At 35.9% G+C, this 19,722-nt stretch overlaps 1 protein-coding gene across 2 annotated transcripts in view; it reads right to left on the reverse strand.

Moving 5' to 3' along the window:
* Positions 1-9,895: 9,895 nt before the first annotated feature.
* Positions 9,896-19,722, reverse strand: part of SCYL2 (SCY1 like pseudokinase 2) — a 61,744-nt gene continuing 51,917 nt past the window's right edge. For both annotated transcript variants that reach the window (XM_029953828.1, XM_029953827.1), the window contains 5 exons: positions 17,721-17,821; positions 15,969-16,035; positions 15,738-15,833; positions 14,663-14,782; positions 9,896-13,338 (listed from right to left, as the gene is read on the reverse strand). In XM_029953828.1, the coding sequence (XP_029809688.1) occupies positions 12,694-13,338; positions 14,663-14,782; positions 15,738-15,833; positions 15,969-16,035; positions 17,721-17,821 (1,029 nt within the window). In that variant the 3' untranslated portion in view covers positions 9,896-12,693. The remainder of the gene's footprint in view (positions 13,339-14,662; positions 14,783-15,737; positions 15,834-15,968; positions 16,036-17,720; positions 17,822-19,722) is intronic.

Consider the following 19,722-nt stretch of genomic DNA (forward strand, 5'->3'; position numbering starts at 1 on the left):
CACACTGCCTCCGAGGTATACTTTGCATAACGGATAGTTCATCCATTTCAAGTGGCCAATGATTTTTAGCAAATTTACCAAGTTGTGCAACCATTACATTAAAACACAAAGCAGATAGAACATGTCTAGGCCCCAAAAAGATACCTTATATTCACTGTTAATCTCCATCTTCCACCCCCATCCTTGGTCCCAAGGCAACCACTAATCTACTTTCTTTCTCTATAGATCTGTGTTTTCTGGATGCTTCATATAATTGGGATCATACAACATACAGTCTCCTGTGCCTGGCTTCTTTCACTCAGTATAATAATTTTGAGGTTTGTCCGCGTCACAGCTCATATCAATAGTTTGTTCCTTCTTTTTTTCTTTTCTGCGAAATATTTCAATATATGGACTTACCACGATGTCTATCCATTGACCTATTGATGAACTCTTAGGTTGTTCCCAATTTCTTAGTGTTAGGTGTAAAACTGTTAAGAATATACTCGTGCAAGTCTTTGTGTGGACATCTTTTTCTTTATCTTGGACAAATATCTAGAAGTGAAATTGCTGGGTCATATGGTAAGTATATGTTTAACTTTTTAAGAAACTGCCAAATTATTTTCCAAAGTGGTTCCATTATTTTATATTCCCACCAGTATGTATGAGGGCTCCCATACACATCTTCACCAATATTTGATTTCTTTTTTAGTATAACCATTCTAGTGGGTATGAATGGTACCTCATTGTGGTTTTAAATTGCATTTCCCTGATGACTAGTGACCTTGACTGTCTTTTCATATACATATTGCCCATTTGTATATCTTTTTTGGTGAAATTTCTATTCAAATATCTTAACCATTTTTAAATGAGATTTTTGTCTTTTACTGAAGTGTTTACTTTTTTGATCCATTTTCAGGTTGTTTTACAAATATTTTTTCTCTGCCATTTGCATTTTCATTTTCTTCATGCTGTATTAAGTATAAAAGTGTTTAATTTTGATTAGGTTCAATTTATCTATTTTTTTCTTTTATAGACTATGCTTTTGTTCATATATCTAAGTAATCTTTGACTAGCCTGAGGTCTTAGAGATTTTTCCTCTACAAGTTATACTGTTTTGGTTCTTACATTTAAGCCTGTGATCCATTTTGAGTTCATTTGTATATAATGATTTGAGGCAAACATCTAAGTTCATCATTTTCCATGTGGCTACCCCGTTGTCTCAGCACCATTTGTTAAGAAAGGCTATCCTAAATTAATTGCTATCCATGGCACCTTTGAAAAAAAATCAGGTGAATATAAGGATTTATTTCTGGATGGCCGGTTCTTTTCTACTGATCTTCATGTCTACCCTTGTGCCAGTTTCACCCTGTCCTAACTATAGCCTAATACAGTCTAACAAAAACTCCTGTCAGCCCATGCTTTTAAAAGGATAGTTCCTGGCCACCAATCTTGCCACCTACAAACCCTCAGGCTGACAATGCTAAGACCCCAGCACGTCACACATCTAATCACTCCACCGCCAAAATCTTTTCCCATTTCCCCAAAAAGCTCACTCAATCATCAAAAGCAAATACAATCAAAATATGACAAACGTACCCTCTTGCTACAGAAAGCATTCATTGGTAGAGCTTCTAACCTTCCTTAGTCCCCAGATACTCTTAGGTTACTTATGTCTTAGAGCACACATTGGAAGCACTACTAGGCAAAGACCACATGACTCTCTTTCTTAAGGGTCAAGTTTTTATTTAAATTCAAGTTACTCACCATGTAGGATTGGTTCCAGGAGTACAACTTAGTGACTCATCCCTGATGTAACATTCAGTGCTCATCACAGCAAGTGCCCTGCTTAATGCCCATCACCCATTTAGTCCATCCCCCTACCCGCCCAGCAACCCTCAGTTTGTTCTCTAGTTAAGGGTTTCTTATGGTTTACCTCCCTGTTTTTCTTTTTGAAGTTTTCCTTCTCTTCCACTATGTTCATCTGTTTTGTTTCTTAAATTCCACGTATGGAATTTCTGATTTTGCTTAGCCTAATACATTCTAGTTCCATCCATGTCATTACAAATGGCGAAGATTTCATTCTTGTTGATGACTAATATTCGTGTGTGTGTGTGTGTGTGTGTGTGTGTGTGTGTGTGTACATACATATATACACACACCACATCTTTATCTGCTTATCAGTTGATGGACATTTGGGCTTTTTCCATAATTTGGCTATTGTTGATGGTGCTGCTATAAGCATTGGGGTACATGTGCCCCTTCAAATTTTTGTATTTTTATATCCTTTGGATAAATACCTAGTAGTGCAGTTGCTGGGTTGTGAAGTAGTTATACTTTTAACTTTTTGAGGAACCCCCACACTGTTTTCCAGAGTGACTGCACCAGTTTGCATTCCCAGCAACAATGTAAGAGTGTTCCCCCTGCTCATGAAACATACCTACATGTACAAAAGTTTCTTAGTAGTGATTTAGATAGTTGATAATGGTAATAACATTTGTGGAGTAGTTTCTAGCTGTCAGACTTCAAGCACTCAACTCATTTAACCCTCACAATGACAGTCCAAGGCAGGCCCATTGTTATGCCATCTACAGATGAAGAAACTGAGACACAGAGAGGTTAGGTAAACTTGCTTAAGTGCACACGGCTAAGAAACTAAACAGAGATGGAATATGGACCCAGGAAGTTTGGCATCAGAGGCTGTGCTTTTAAATTCCACACTAACACTGTTAAGACAAGAAAATATAAAGCCAGACTTTAAAGAATTGAGGCTCATTTTATTTATTCATTTGTTATTATTCTTGGAGGCCTCCGATGTGGCAGCCCCTTTGAGGCACTGTGATAGGTTGAAATGTGATATTCCTCTTGAAGAAACAAACCAGAAAAATGAATGAGTGCATTCAGTGTAGTGAGCCCTATGTATGGAGTTGTGGGAGCTTGCTGATGGGGAGTAGGAGAGGGCTTCCTAGATGAGGAGGATGATAGTGTAAGCTTTCAGGAATGAGAAAGAGTGAGGCAAACAAGAAGAAAAAAATGGAGGAGCAAAGACTTACATGAGACAGCATGGCATCTGAGGAAACCTCACATACTTTCAGAGTTGGGTGAGTGTTCCCTGTGGTAGAAAACGTGGCCAGAGAGATGATCTTGCTTGAGCTTTATAGAATTTAGTTCTTACACATGTGATCCCCATCTCAAAACATCAAATGGTGCAAAGATATAGGAAATAATGAGTAGAGCAGAACCTCCTGAGGACCATGACACTAAAGCTTTGGTCCATTTTGAGATATGTAGACTGAATGTTTATTAGAAAAAATTCCAGCCATTAACATATAGTAGATGACTTCCTGTCATCCTGTACCAAATAATAATAATAATAATAATAAGCCTCTTCCCTTAGAGAAAATATTAACTAAGACGTCTTTAGAAATAATAGCCCAGATCACAGCAATTCCTTATTCTCAGGGACAGGCATAAAAATCTCTATTTTATCCAGGACTTACTTCTCTTAATCTATTAAAATTTTAAATTATATTGTTGATAACTATCATTCATAGTAATCAGAATGTATATACAATAAATTTTTCATTGTATTTCTATATTTAACATTCATTCTTCTATTAGTCAAATCTGTATACAAAGCAGTTTCAAGGATCTCATCTGATCCTCACAACAGCCCTGTGGAACATGTAAGCAGATATCAAGACTCAATTTTGCCCAAGGTAACTGGGCCAATAGAATGTGGAGATCTGTGAGTCGGCCCTTACACCCATTTCCTGAGCTTGTAATACCGCAGTATATTGTGATCCCACAATGTTACTGTGGGTACTAAAGAATGCCTTTAACATAACTCAGGAAAGATGTACTCTGAATCCTTAGGCCTTTAAAAATGTCACTGAGCACATAACTATAGGTAAGCTTGTGCAGCTTTTGTGGAAATTGCAGGAATAAATAAGATTGGGTGCTGGTTTTTAAGATTACACACCAAGTTTTTGGCTCTCACTACAAAGTTCCACTAAAAAGAGGGGCCAACCAATAATAAAATCAAGAGAAATTGACATAAAATACTGATGAACTAGCCCTGGATTAAGATTGCCACTCTCCACCCAAGACTGATAAGATATCCTTTCTAAGGCTGACAGGGAACTTTTAGCCCATTCTATAGTAATTGCTTCCTTATTTGTCTTTCTGACTTGACTTTCCTGATGTCATTTTATTTTTACAAAGCAGAATGATAAGTATATAATATGACAAAGTAGAATGACCAAATAGATATGATCTCATCTTACAAATCAGCAAACTGAGGCTGAAACTCAAGAACTTGTTCAAAGTTAGTTTGTGGTGGAGCCTAGTTTTAAACCTCATCACAAACGTTGGGTACTAGAATTCAATTAATTTGGCTGTATGTTCCTAAATAATAGGAATATAAGTTTATGCCATTATTAAATAAAATACATCTCCATATACTTTGCAAACATAAGGTGGCAAAATGGACACCCTGGAAACACATCAAGTTCTATTTTTCATTCACCATTGTAACTGTCTAAATAGCAGGTGTCAACTTTTTCCCCAACTAATGAAAATGTAAAAGAAAATCAAATAATCAAAATATAGAATTAAAGGATATCCACATAGCATAGAATAATTTTCTTTCTTTCTTTCTTTCTTTCTTTTAAGGCAGGCTTCACACGCAATGCAGGGCCCAACATGGAGCTTGAACTCACAACTATGGGATCAAGACCTGAACTGAGATCAAGCGTCAGATGCTTAACCGACGGAGCCACCAAGGTGCCCCTTTATAGAATAAATTCTAAATGTTTCACATTTTTCATAGAAGATTTTACTCATAACATGAACTCCCTATTTTTAGGAGGCACTCTTCATTCTTAACTGCTGTTTTAAAGCTTATAACTACCTAGAGGACCAAATGTCAGAGTACCTCACTTTACCATTGAAGCCAATGGCATGGAGAAATGAAATGAGGCACTTATTTTTTTGAGGTACTGGGCAGAATTGCACTAGATATCACACCCATATATTCATCTGATGAATACCTTTAACAAAGTATTTATCATTTCATCTGGGAGGAATCCATTCTCCACAGCTCCCAGAATAAGACACTCAATTATCAACTCTCAAGTCTATTTTCTGACTGTAAAGATGAGAGAATTTATTTTTCTTTAGTATGTGTTATTGCATGGACACTTGAATATATATTGGTTCAGATTTAATCTGGTGTCCCTATTTGTACGTAATTGGGAAAATACTAGTTCATTTCATCCATGGGAAACACTTTCCAGTTCTGCTTTACACACCATGAATGGTAGCTTGAAAAAAAAGATTCAGTGATATTCTTACGTTGTATCTAAGACCAAAATATCCTAGAAAATCTGATAATTTAGTAACTACTGTTGAATCATAATGCAACCTAAAGATGTGAGAGAAAGTCAAGATCAGGGAGGATATTTTGAAGAATTTTTCACCACCTTCACGTTCAAGTGCAGATGGAACCAAGTGTCCAGATAATATCAGTATATGGAGCAGATAACAGGGATCATATTTAGGGCATAAAGAATCAAGATGGAACAAACCTACACACCTTGGACCCATATTTCTTGTGAGGTCCTATTCTTCTCATAAATTCAATATTAAAAGCCAAATATTCTTATCAGTCTATCACAGCTTGCTGGTGTTCAAAAAACGTACCTGTAAAGTGCCAGTGTCATGGACCGTTAATTGGGAGACAGTGACATCTTCTGGTAGTTTATAGACTAAATACATTTATGCCAGACAATTTCTCCCTGGAAGCCAGCCACTGTTTTAAAGAAATAGATTTACTTATCTTTTTGGTATACCTTTATTGTGCCCATAAGTGTGAATTCTTAAATTTTTGAAGTGAATGAAACATAAGTTAGCTAAAAATGACATCATAGCTTACTTATCTTGCTCTTTCCTTGTCATCTCTGAGTTCATCTGATACGGAAGGTTTTAAGCAGCCAATATTACTTCCACTTTTCCAGGTAATCAAAAGTCATTTAACCAGACTTTCCTTAATTCAAGCATTTTTCATATAATCTTAAAACTTTTAAAATAGTGCTCTATTCCCCTCTCCAGTGTAACCAGCTTAATTTGGGAAAATATGATCCCTAAGTAATCATTAGGTAGCATCAAAAGCCATGCAAGGCGGACTTCACGTCCTGTCTCTGGGAATTCTCCTGTCCTATAATTGCTTATTCCACTACCTTTATAACTACAGTGCAAATCCCTTGAGGGCAAGGCCTATTATCTCATTGCATTTGTGTGTGTCCCAAGAATCTCATTTTGCCAAACCTGTAACTATTTTTTGGCTTGTGTTTTGAAGAATGAATTCAAACCACGCGAGGTGAGGTGTCTGTTCTTCATTTACACAGATGTTATTTTAGAGGCTTATGCCCATCATAAGGAAGATGGGGATATATCTACTGAGCACCTACCATGTGCCTGGAGCCTTGCCATATACTGCACACACTTTTATCTCATTTAATTCTAATAAGGCTGCAAAGCATGATCTTCATTTTATGCTGGGAAAACTTATTGTGGTCAGCTAGTGAAAGAGACAAGATTTAAACCCATTCATTCTGCGTATTTATTTATACACTTATTCCAAAATGAGAATATCTAAAGAAATGATATAAAACCTTAAAGGCGGGAAAAAAAGGAAAATCAGAACAAAGGAGAAATGAGAATTTTAAAAATCAGATAAGGCCAGAAGGTAAACACTGAACAGGGCATACTATTAACATCCTATACACTTGCTACAAGCGGACTGCAAGTTTTGCTGAACTTCCCAGCTGCTAATATGTGATTTGTTACATCATTCAGAGACATTACCTTTTAAAGATAAGGGCAAACCAGTGCTTAGAAGCACATTTTCTCCTGAACTGAAACCTGACATTCCTCCTGTGGGTTCTCAAAGAAACTACAGCATGTTAGAGTGCACCAGTGTCCTTCCTGGATGGATGTTCAGTTTCCCTACACAGTCCAAAGCCAAGTGTGGTAAAGGAATTTGATGTGTGACCGAAGGTACCCCAGACACAAAGGCCTCCATCTAGAGGACTTAACTTCATTCACAGTTTCTAGAGAAATGGATTGATTACTCAATATATGGCTTCTTCCATAAACATTTCTTAAACATGAGATTTTTAAATGCTGGGCAATAGACTTAAAGGTTGTTCTCTGACAAGTATGTGGGGCATGGATTTTATTCCTGATTAAGGGCAGGTGCATAGAGTCACCATTGTTGGGGAGAGAAAGGACATCCCTTCTGAAAGTGGAGCAGTCTAATGAGGATTGTCACTGTTTCAGGGAGAGGCCTTTCCATCACTTCACGAGAGTGATCTTAAGAGTACCTACTGGTAGAGACAAAAGTTTCTTAAAAACAAGTTTGGTCTGTTTCAACACATGAACAAATGTATAAACCATGCCACCTTACAATATAAATGCTAGAATTTTAGCTTGAAAGTTTCTAAAAACATAACAAAAAGGCCCCCCAACTTTATTTGGCTCCAAAGTCCTATGCATTCTGTATGCTTCTAGTGTGTCCATGAAAATGCCCCATACCAGACTTTCATTTGACCATTATATTTAGAAAAACTGACAAGCTTAAGGACAGAGACTTGGAAGAGACCTGAATGAAAATGGAGTCCTACGTTCAAACTCTAGACATTAAAGTCTCAGTCTCATTTACTTACTTACATGAAAGTCAAACGCTGGCTTTCCTAGCAACCTAGGCCACCAACAAAGGAACATATACAAAAAGTAGAAAAAAAGATAAAAATTGGAACTGCATCAAATAGGTATAACTAAAGTAGCTAAACCATATTTCTGCTACAAGCACATTTCAAAAGAACTTTTAGGTCTTAATATAGGCTAGGTATATAAAATCAACCCCCTTACCACTTTTGCTAGCAGCAAATATGTATCATATGGCCCCATTCCTAAACAGCTTAGTAATACACAGTTGTCAAATCACTACCTTGTGCACCTGAAACTAAGGTGTCAACTTTATACTTCAATAAAAATATTTTAATAACATTTTAAAATTTTTAAATAAAATGGCATAGTAGTTTCAGAATCTATCAGTGAGTAAGGTCCGGAGGCAGAACCCACACCAGGTATTTGAATGAGAAAATTTTAATAAAATAATTGTTAAGTAGTAGAAGGTGGTTAATTAATTAAAAGCAAAAAGAGGACTCTAATCTTAGAGTACAGAAGTAGCAGTTGGAGGGAAAAAAGGAGCTACTACCTCTAGTTGAGAGAAAGTGAAAAAAGTTAAGTCACTCAAGAGCAAGAGAGGTTCTTCCCCACCCTGACCACCTCCCAAGCTGAGTGCCAAACTGCTCCTGAGAGGGGTGGATTCCAGGGGAACTTTCAGACTTCCAGCAGGGTGGATGTTTGTCAGAGCTCATGCGCCAGAGAGTGGGAGACAGCTTCTGAGCTGTCTCGGAAGCAGCCCCCGGAGCTGCTCCAAAGGACAGCAAGGTCAGCAGAGTCTAACCTGGCGCATAGCTGGAACTCTCCTGCTGGACACCTGGGCTCTGACAGTAAATTAAAACAGAGAAACAGGACCCAGAAGTGAAGTGTCTTCTTGTTGCTCTTGCTTTGCAGGGCCACTTCAGGGCCCTCTATCAGTGAAGACTAACATTCTGCTAAGCTCACAGAAGAGGTAAGTTTATAGGGTCCAGGCTCCAGCTTCACAAAGCAGGACAGAAAAGGGCGGATTCAGAGCTGAGAGATAGTTGATGACTGCCATGGCTCACCCTTATGGCTGCTTAGCTTCCATATACACCTACGCTGTGTAATACAGTGGCTACTAGCAACACGTGGCTACTCAGGACCTGAAACGTGACTAGCCTGAACTGAGATGTGCCAAGTGTAAAATATATACTGGAGTTCAAAGACTAGGTACAAAATTTAAAATATCTCATTAAATTTTATATAAATTCTATGTCGAAATACTTTGGCTCCATTCAGTTGAACATCAATCTCACCGGTTTTACTTTTTTTAATGAAGTTACTAGAAAATTTTAAATTACTTATGTGGCTTGCATTCTAGAGATAATCCTCCCTTGAGTGGCAGGAGAAATTTGGCTGCTTTGGACAGAAAAAGTTTTAAATATCCAGCAAGCTCCATTTTGGTGAAATGGTTTTTTCCACTACAACCCTCCGCCTCAGGGTTCCATACTTTAATTCTGCTTCATGTCTGGATACCGTTAACCGGGCTCCCCCAGCCCTCCTGACCCACAATTCAGAGAAGCAGCCCAGAGGCTGATTTTAACCACAAACATTTGTTTTGCCACCTCCCTCTCCTTCTTCAATGTCAATTTTTACAACATAAATATATTTGTGGTATCGAATGAGTACTGAACACATACTTGCTACACAGAACAGTCTCAACAAAAGCAACTCCAGAAGAATTCATATAATAATGGGTGCAACATGGTAGAGTATCAGACTGCAGATTAGTAAAAACAAAACAAAACAAAAATCTAGCTTCTATTCTGGCTCTGACTGCCTTGGGTTAGGTCATGTAAGTATCTGGTCTGCTATTTCTATAACTTGAAGAAAGGGCTTAATTATACCACTTTTATTCAAACTACATCACGAAATTCTTTTGAAGACTGCAACATTTTTTTTAATGGATAGAATAAAAAATCAGAATACTCCACATGTATTAAAGACATTTTCTAAAACTTTTGTTTCAGGTATATATTTTATATACTGGTTTGCAGTGTGACATATATTTTTGAGTGTCATAGTTACAGTTTGAAAGCCACCAATGTAGACCTCTCTTAAAATCCTATGCAAATTCTTAGATTCATTTTGCTCAAAAATTATTTCAAGACCAGTAAATCACAAGGCATAAAACCACAACTTAATATAAAGATTTTTTATCAAAGCTAAAATTTATTTGGTGCATACTCTGTGCTTGCTGTCAAGTACTGTCACATATACTTTTTCTTTTGATCTTATAAAAGCAACCATGTGAGGTATTTTACAGGTTAAAAAATAACAAAAAACCTACTTCCTTAACTTCTTCAAGTGAAAAGAACAGTTATAAGCATTCCAAAATAAAAACAAAAACAAAAACAAAACCCAGCCAAGTACACAGTCTATTTCCATTTCCTTTTATACATCCTCTCTATATATCATACATTTTAGCATTAGGAGAGTAAGGAACCAACTCAAATAAAAGGAATCTTTCTTGTAATTTTTGTCTACAGGTACTTTTTAACCCATCAGCTTTCTACTCTAAGCACAAGGACTTAAATTTTGTCAATATCTGAAATAATTTTAAGGTGATCTAGTACTTTGAAAATTTTGTTCACATAGAAATACAAGCCTAAAAATGGCACTATATTTCAGATGTAATTTCCTTTCTTTCTTTCTTTCCTTCTTTCTTTTTTTTTCCTTTCTTCCTTCTTTCTTTCTTTGATGTCTCTTTTTTTCAAGTAAGCTGTACACCCAATGGAGGCTTGAACTCACAACCCTGAGATCAAGAGTTGCATGCTCCACTCACTGAGCCAGCCAGGCACCCCTGAGATGTAATTTCTCAAAAGAAAAGAGCAGTGGTAACAGTTCAATTAATGGAAGTAATTTAGGTAAAATATCTTCAAGAAAACAGGAAAACATTTCTAAAAATGTAGCACCATTACCTCAATGAATGGGCAAATTTCAAGATGGAAAAATTATTTAAGAATTATATATTATGTTCTTTCAAATAATCTATTTTTATATTTAGAAGTTCAAATTACATGTTGTTATATTCAGCTTTCCTTCTAAGGAGTTCAACACTGACATTAAGTTACTTTACAAAATAAAAAGCAATTTCCTAATAAACAGTGACTACAAAATTGTTGCTAAGGAAAATTCTTCAACATTAGTTTTATTCCATATGTAAACTTTTCTCAAGAGAAATATTAATATTGTGTTACAAATAAGACAGATAATCTGGTCAAAGTGTGAATGTATTTGATAAAAATATCTGATCTCCCTACTGCCTTTCATTTCTTGGATAAATTTCTTCAACATTTCTGTGAATCTTTTTTATAAAATCATGTAGTAACAAAGTACAGGTCATACAGAAACCAGATGTAAAGCTGACCTTTTATTTTTTAAAGTACCCCCTTACTGAATACTGCCAGCAATACTATCAACAAATTACATTTTATAATCAAGTACTGTACATTCAATGTGTATATTTAGTGTGTGTATATATACATATATATTTCAATGAATAAGCTTGGTATCAGCACACTAAACTTCATATGATTTATTTTAAATGATTGCTGGTTTCAGAGAATTAAAAACCACAAACCCTATGGCAGCAACTATAATGCATATATAGTTCTCTGAAAGATCATTTTAAAGTTATCACATAATGGCGGAATATAATTTCAACAAAATACAAATAACATTTACAGCATAAGGCTCTGTGGTTGAATAATCAGCACATCAAAGAAAAATATCAGAGAAAGGCTTTAAAAAATAAAGCATATTTCTTATTAGAAGAATTTTTTCTTTGTTTGCTAAAAATAGCTAATTGTGGACATAAAAATGTTCAAACAAAAGGTTCCTAAAATTTCTAGAAAACAATTAAACTTTAGTTGCAGTAATCGATGAGGTCAGACTTTATCATGGGAAGCTGAAAGTTAATCTACTGGTAGCGAGAAGATACAACCGCTCATTTTTAGAGAAGTAAAGTTTATTACATTTGAAACGATACAGCAGAAATCTCAAAAGTTTACTCATTAAATATACTTTCTTACAAATATTCTTTTGAAAATGCAATTCATATGTGCTGCAACCTCAGAAGTTTGAAAACAAAATGAAATATGAAGGCAAGAGTCAGAGAAATCACATCAGAGGGCTTTGTCAAGTATCTGTACAAATCAGTACATATTCTTCTATCTGTGATACGGTAGGAAAGAAAGTGATTCTAAATATAGCCAAGTAAATGCAGAAAAATACATTACTATTTGAAGCAGACCATGCTAAAATATAATTTACAGTGATTAGTTTGCATTTAAGATGGTTAATAATGCCTTTAGTTTGAATCAATGAAATCAACACTAAGTTAAATTTTGTAGTATTTGCTCAGTCTTTTGTATTGAACTGTGTTCATCTGTGAAGTAAGTAAGATGGGAAAAAGCAAGTGAACTAATCCTTTTTGTTATGTTTATCATTATCTCATTCAGTCATACTAAATGCAAACAAATCAATAAAGCATCAAGATTTTTCACACATTTAAATGAAGACTAATGGCTTGTGAAGGCAGACTGTGTACCATGTATATTTAACATATGAAACTTGCATGAACCATCAACTCAATTTCTTAAATAAACCAAGATTTACAAGCTAAAATAAACATTTGATTAAAAAAGTCTGCTATTCAAGATACTCAGGTGTCCTTTTTCTCTTAGAGATTGGTAAGGGTTGGATCTTTTAAAAACTTGGAAGAGGAGGTGGTAAGAGGAAAAAAAATCCTCAATGCTTTAAAAAACTCAACTGTTAGGAGTCCATACAACTACTATGCTGGCATGGAAACAAGGTGTTTTCTGTCACAGAACCATTCACTTTCCCATAGAAGTAGTTCCTCCAAGCCAACTATATAAAGATGTAAATCAGCTCACCCATGATTAAAATTGAAGTAATCCTTCAAAAACAGAGCAAGACACCTCACCCAAAAAGATCTTTTAAATCATTGCTAGCTGAACTGCTATTGGTCATTGTAGTTGGTGGCTGTGCAAAGTTCTGCGGGCTAAAGAAAGGATTAGCCTGCACACCAAAGGCAGATTGTCCCATCATGCTCATCGGTGTCCCCATTACTGAACTGCCCATACCTGGAGACCCTTGCGGAGGTACAAACTGATTAAGCCACTGATTTGGTTTCTGTTGTGATAACTGGTTCATGCTAACTTTGGGTTTCTGAGGGCCAAAGAGATTATTAAGAGCAGACATATCTGTGGGTCTTTGTTGAGTCTGCTTCGCACCAGCAGGAGGAACACTCACAGCACTGAAGTTTGGCAAAGTGGAAGGTGTTCCCAGTGTCATCTTGGTCACTCCAGGTGTGCTTGGACTACTGAATAAGTTCTGGTTTGTATTCACCGGCATGTTGAATCCTGAAGTCTGAAAGCCCATGTTAGCATTTAGGCCGTTGGTCAAATTTCTCTTGGTATTATCAACTGGTGTAGAAAACATCATGCCAACGCCCATGGAAGGAACAGAAGTGAAGGTACTTGAAGCAGAAATTTTAGGGGTACTAATAGAAAGGCTGGTCAAAGATGACATGTTATCCATCAATGTGTCTGTCAAATCCTTAGTCTGGAAAAAAAAAAAATCCTTAGTCTGAAAAATATGAAGAAATTACTTTATCTTCAAGATTGCCAAACTATTTATAACCAGTAACACTTGATAGATTATACTATAAATGACAACTTAAAATTAAGCTCAACAATCTATATCAAGTTGGCAAAGCACAGCCCACAGCCCACAGGCCAAATCCAGCCTGCCACCTATTTTTTTACAGATAAACATTATAATCAATCTGATGACAGGGAATGCTAACTTTGAATTCCAATTAAATAAAATGCTGGTCTGCCCACCACTTGCCAAAATAGAAATGCCTTCTCATTAGATCTGTATTGAAAAAAAATGATACTCTATTATTTTTATATTTTGAATTGCATCACAATTTTGTAGACATTTTTCTCTATTCTTATGTAAATAGCTACAAAATATGTTTGATTTTGCCTCTTGGCCCACAAAGATTTTTCTCAGAATAAGAATTTTAGTGATTAAGAGGTAACAAAAAGGAGCGCTTGGGTGGCTCAGTCAGTTGGCTGTCCAACTCTGGCTCAGGTCATGATCCCACCATTCATGAGTTCAAGTCCCCATGTCAGGCTCTGTGCTGACAGCTCAGGGCCTGCAGCCTGCTTCAGATTCTGTGTCTCCCTCTCTCTCTGCCCCTCTTTCACTTGTACTCTGTCTCTCTCAAAAATAAATAAACATAAAAAATAAAAAGAGGTAACAAAAAATAATCTGAAGGAAGTTTTTAAGATAAAGTTATTTCTATAGCCAGTATGAATGTAAACTCTCTACAAGTAGCAATCTTAAACCCTGCAATAGCGCTACCACCTAGGACAGTGTCTGGAACATAAGAGGAAATAAATACTGATCAGGACATATTAGTCAGTATCCCGAAATCAAGTTACAGACCTGACTATAATAAAAAAAACAAAAATTAAAAATTACTTTTTGCTCAAAAATATATAAATACCTGAACATAATATTTCTGATCATTTCAAGGTGAAGAGTTAATTAGTACAATGAAATCTAACATTTTTAAGAATATTATTGCTTTCTCTAAATTGGTATTCATCTAGCTTTCTCTTTGTTTGGTAACAAGCACTATCACAAAACATTATACTTTAGGCAGGCTATTGAGGAGCAGTTGGAAAATCCTTTATGCCCATAGTTCTTAGAAATGGCATTATTGAAATATTCTTAGGAATATATTTTTAGACAAATGCTAATAGGTAGACTAAGTTATATACTTACCCCTTAAGTATAATGAGCTTGAAATTATACACAAATATAGCCTGAAAGTAAGTATCCTCAAAATTATGCAAGAGAAATGAATTCTGACCTGTTTGACTGGAGCAACCGGTGCGTGCACTTGGGGTTTAAGAGGCTGCTGGCTTTTCAACTTCTGTGCCTGCTCCTGTTCTTTGGCTAATTTTTGTTTTTCTTCAAGTGTAAGTGATGCCTCAAAACAAAACAAAACAAAATATCAATGGGCAACTTCCATAACTTCACTTATAAAACAGAAGACTTCTTGTTTTGTAAAGTTATGTCTTGGTATGCTTGACGATAGCAAGTAATTTAAAATTACTCCTGCAGTGGGGACCACCACAGGTCCATTATATTATGAATTATTATAAGACTTAACTTTAGGTAGAAACTCACAAAATCTCCGCTATAATAGTTCCAGTATGGAAACAGTTATTGTTTTAAAACCATTCATCAAAATGACCTTTTTCCAGACAAGGAGAATATAATTTGGTAACTGCATTTTATAAAATTGTTCAACCCTATCTCACTCCCAAAAATATACTAGCACTCACCAAAATCTAAGGAAGACATAAACAGTGTCTTTTACTGCTAATATCTGCGTCAAATTTGACATTTGTCTTTTTCTTTTATCAACCTTGTTAAGCTATAAACTCACAGAATGTTGCCTTAAAATTTTTTAAACCACAATGCCCAGTACCTCCACATACAGGCACTCATTTCTGTCAAATAAATAGAAAAGTTGCCCCAAGCAGAAATTCAAAATTGACATATTATATTGAATATTAACTAATATTTCAATTGGAAAGTATCATTTTATAATTTATCATTCAAAATCAGAAGCAGAGTAGAGACACAGTGACATTTATAAAGAGGTACGACTGGCAAAGTCCAGCAGAAAGGACAAAGGAGGCTGGAAGTCTAGAAATGTTACCGTGTGGGTGGCTGAGTAATAAAGGAAGTTAAAATTCTCGAGTCTGTTTGTTCTCAATGTGAATTAGGTCATGTTCCCATAATTTTTAAATTTCATAAAAATATTAAAAAATCTTTCCTGTTAAGATGCTGAAGGGTATTTCCCAACAAAATCTGTTGCTGATAGGAAGTCCTATAATATAAATAAGTGCACTATAAGAATAAGTGAAGAAACTTACTCTTTTATGTTTATTCTGTAATCCATCCTCTTTATTTTCTGACTCACCACCAGTTAGAAAGTCTGCTCCAATGTTACTAAAGACTTTGTCAATGTGCTGAAAAAGAAAAATGTCAACCACTTGAATGACATCAGAAAATTGTGATCTTTCTGCTTCAAGAGTAAACGCCCCTCAAATGAAGCACACTGTTAAGCTCTTCGTACGAAAATTAAAATGATCTAGATGTCTTACCTGAGACCCAACATTTGTAACTTTTATCTCTTCAGAAGCATTCATTTGATTTCCTATATCCAAAGATCTGCAGGAAAGTGGGATTATGACAAAGCAATAAAAAGAAATGCTTATTTTTAAAATAACTCTTACAAAATAGGTTCATCCACGTGGGATTTATTAGAACCTAAACAAACACAACTTTATTCTTTCAGGACAGTCATAATCTTTTTCTTTTATTTTAATATCTAGCACAAATACTAGATATTAAAATTTTCTCATAAATTTTTAAAAATTATTTTTCAGGGTTCCTATGTTAATATAGTCAACCCATCAAATGACATAAATATATGCACCATAGACTATTTAGAGCACACAGAGGGCTACCGCAAGTCATCCTCCACCTGGTGTGTGTACTTCCAATAAGCCATCATCTTACACTGAGACAGAAACTAAACATTCTCTACGTGGAGACCTTGGCCATAACTGGTACAAATTTTACTGACTATCTGAGGTGTTTTGGCTCAGGATCTAACAGGCATCTTAAAAATCACATGCTTTTCTCTGGGAAACAAGTATAGTGATTTTATTTTCATAAACTGGCATTCTCTAGTTAATAATTTTCACCTTTCTTTTCTTCCTTTGAAAAACTAGTAGTTTACAAACAATTGAGAAATTTTTCTCTTAGGGGTGGTTCAGTCTTTGAGCATCTGACTTTGGCTCAGGTCACAATCTCAGTCTGGGTTCGAGCCCTGCATCAGGCTCTGTGCAGACAGCTCAGAGCCTGGAACCTGCTTCAGATTCTGTGTTCCCCTCTCTATCTGTCCCTCCCCCACTCACACTCTCTCAAAAATTGATAGACATTAAAAAAAAAAAGAAAATCTTCTCTTAAAGAAAAGGATGTGAATGTTCTGGTATTAAATATGAAGTGAATGCTCTATAAATGTTTCTGGAATCAGAAAAAAGAAAAAGGGAGAGATCAAAACAGTAGGCTTTCATAAATTTGAAAAATATAAGTGGTGCTCTTCGTGATCCACATCCTGAATTTTTAACACTAGTTGCTAACGCTGACAAGAGACTTTCTCAGAAATAAAATTTTCTTCATGTATAGAAAATGCTAAGATTATCATGTTACATTTTTGCACTCAGAAATGACACTGGATTTTCCACAACATTCTATTTTAACTCAGTTCAACTTAACATGTTTGAAAATTTTTAAATGTTTTATATGTGGTCAAATTGAAATCCATCAATTTTTCACTATGCAGAACAAGCTGATGTTACTGGAGGGGAGATGGATGGGGGAATGGGTCGAACAGCTAAAGGGGATTAATAATCAGCACTGAGGGGCGCCTGGGTGGCTCAGTCGGTTAAGTCTCCGGCTTCGGCTCAGGTCAGATCTCAACGTTCGTGGGTTCGAGCCCCGCGTCAGGCTCTGTGCTGACAGCTAGCTCAGAGCCTGGAGCCTGCTTCCGGTTCTGTGTCTCCTTCTCTCTCTGCCCCTCCCCCCCTCATGCTCTCTCTATCAAAAATAAATAAAACATTAAAAAAAATAATAATAATCAGCACTGAGTAATAACATATAGAATTTCTGAATGACTATACTGTACACCTGAAACTAATCTAACACTGAATGTTAACTATACTGGAATTAAAATAATAAACTTCATTTATTATTTTATAATTTCTCAGGTTTTTATTCCAGAAAATCAATCATAAGGTCACTTTAATGTCGCTGTTGGGCCATGTACAATTCATATGCAACCTACTTACTTCTGCTGTTCTTGCATTATATGAAGCTGCTCCAGTTTAGTCTTATGTTCAGACTCCAATCTGTTAAGCATCTCTTTTATGACGGAAATGAAAGAATTGAACTGGTATAATAAGAAATTGATACAGTTATAATGCTTCAAGTTAGCAGCAAATGTAATCTAATAAGAGAATTTAACAAGTTAATCATAATATTCTCTACTTTTACCAGAATACGACCCACTCCGAGTACTGATGTCACAAGAATAGTACATTTAAACTCAGCATATCACAGCAAGCCTTTACAATATCTATTTATGAGGGAGAAAAAGTTGATGAGGCTTCTAAGTTTCAGAAAACATATGGGTTTTATAGCCTGACTTGCCTAACAGCTATTATTCAGGGGTCTTATAAATTTACCCCCAGCAGTTAATATATATTGACTTTCCTAAAATAATCCAAAAGTGACCATCTGAATTTGTGCATACCTGGAAACAACTCACTTAATAATGCATTAAAAATTAGTTTATTCAGATTGTTACAAAAATGATATGCGTGGCTAAAATAAATCTGCTTTCTAAAAAGAAATATTAAATGTATATAGTTTAACTCAAATAATTAAAGTTCCGAAAGTATATATAATACTATGTCATAATGTGGTTTAGGTTTTGGTTAAATGATGACTCTTCAGATCATCATGAACAACTTACTTAAATAATACCATATATTACAGGAAGAATCCAGAAACTGTGTTCTTCCCCTCCCAAATCTTCTAACTATATTTTTGTGCTGGGCAGTCTTCAAAATAGGTTTATGAGTATTCTGTTTTATAAATGAGAAATGGCTCAGTGAGAGACAAAGCAACTTTGTACACGACACTAAATAACATGGCAGGACTGGAATTCCTGTACGTCTGTCTCCAGGTCTGTCTCCAGAGCTTGTCTAGTTTCCACATGACCCTGTCTCTCACCATGTTCAACCATCTGTTCATCCTTCCTATTACCATGAGAGTAACAAAAGGCATTATTTCCTTAGCAGTTTACCTTGAAAAACTCGCTGCTGATTAGTTTTCTTTTCTTCTTTGTAATGAAGTAAAACATACTGGCAAAAAAGTATATAGGTGCTCATATCAAAAAATTCACGAACTGAATATAGAAAAAGAACATTGGCATTCAATAGTCTCTCAAGTTTTGTATCCCTCTCTCTCCCCAACTATTGAATGCTGAAAATGAACTGAGAGTTGAAGGGGAAGGGGAAGGAGGAGGGGGGAAAAGAGGTGGTGGTGATGGTGGAGGGCACTTGTGGGGAAGAGCACTGAGTGTTGTATGGAAAACAATTTGACAATAAAATATTTTTAAAAAAGAAAAAAAAGAAAAAAAATCCCAAAGTCTGAGGCTTGGAGAGCCTTGGGTTGCTGAACATGCAGGTGATGGAAGGGTGGTACAAGGTGACCCAGAAGCTTCGTGCCCCTCCCCCAGACCTTGCCCTACACATCTCTTCCGTCCGGATGCTCATCTGTATCCTTTATCATACTCTTTTGTAATAAACTGGTAAATGTGGAAAAAAAAAAAAAAAGAACATTGGCAGCACCCCACAAGCATCCTTGTGCCCCCTTCGAGGTACTTCCCACTGCCTTATCCTCTGAATAAACACTAGTCTGACCTCTGGCAGTGTAGTTTTGACTGGTTTTTGTACTTTATATAAATAGAATCATTCGATAGATCTTCTTCTGTGTCTGGCTTCACTGGTTCAACATTATGTTTGTGAGATTCATATTGTAGATATTTGGTATGGAAGAATTAACTTAGTAGGTCTAGAGTGCCATCTTTGAAAAGACCTGCTTGCAAGGTTAACTATTGGCTGGTGTCCAGAAACTCAGATTTTAGGATGGTTCTCCCATTAATTGATGACAGTGGCTCACTAAACTGTACAGAGACTATGTTTGATGCTAAGCATCTGTTTTCCTTCTGGGAGTCTAGAATTTGAATTCATGACAGGCAGATGGAGCTACAACATTTCACATATA

Source organism: Suricata suricatta, chromosome 10 (genome assembly GCF_006229205.1).
Source record: "Suricata suricatta isolate VVHF042 chromosome 10, meerkat_22Aug2017_6uvM2_HiC, whole genome shotgun sequence".
Taxonomy (NCBI): domain Eukaryota; kingdom Metazoa; phylum Chordata; class Mammalia; order Carnivora; family Herpestidae; genus Suricata; species Suricata suricatta.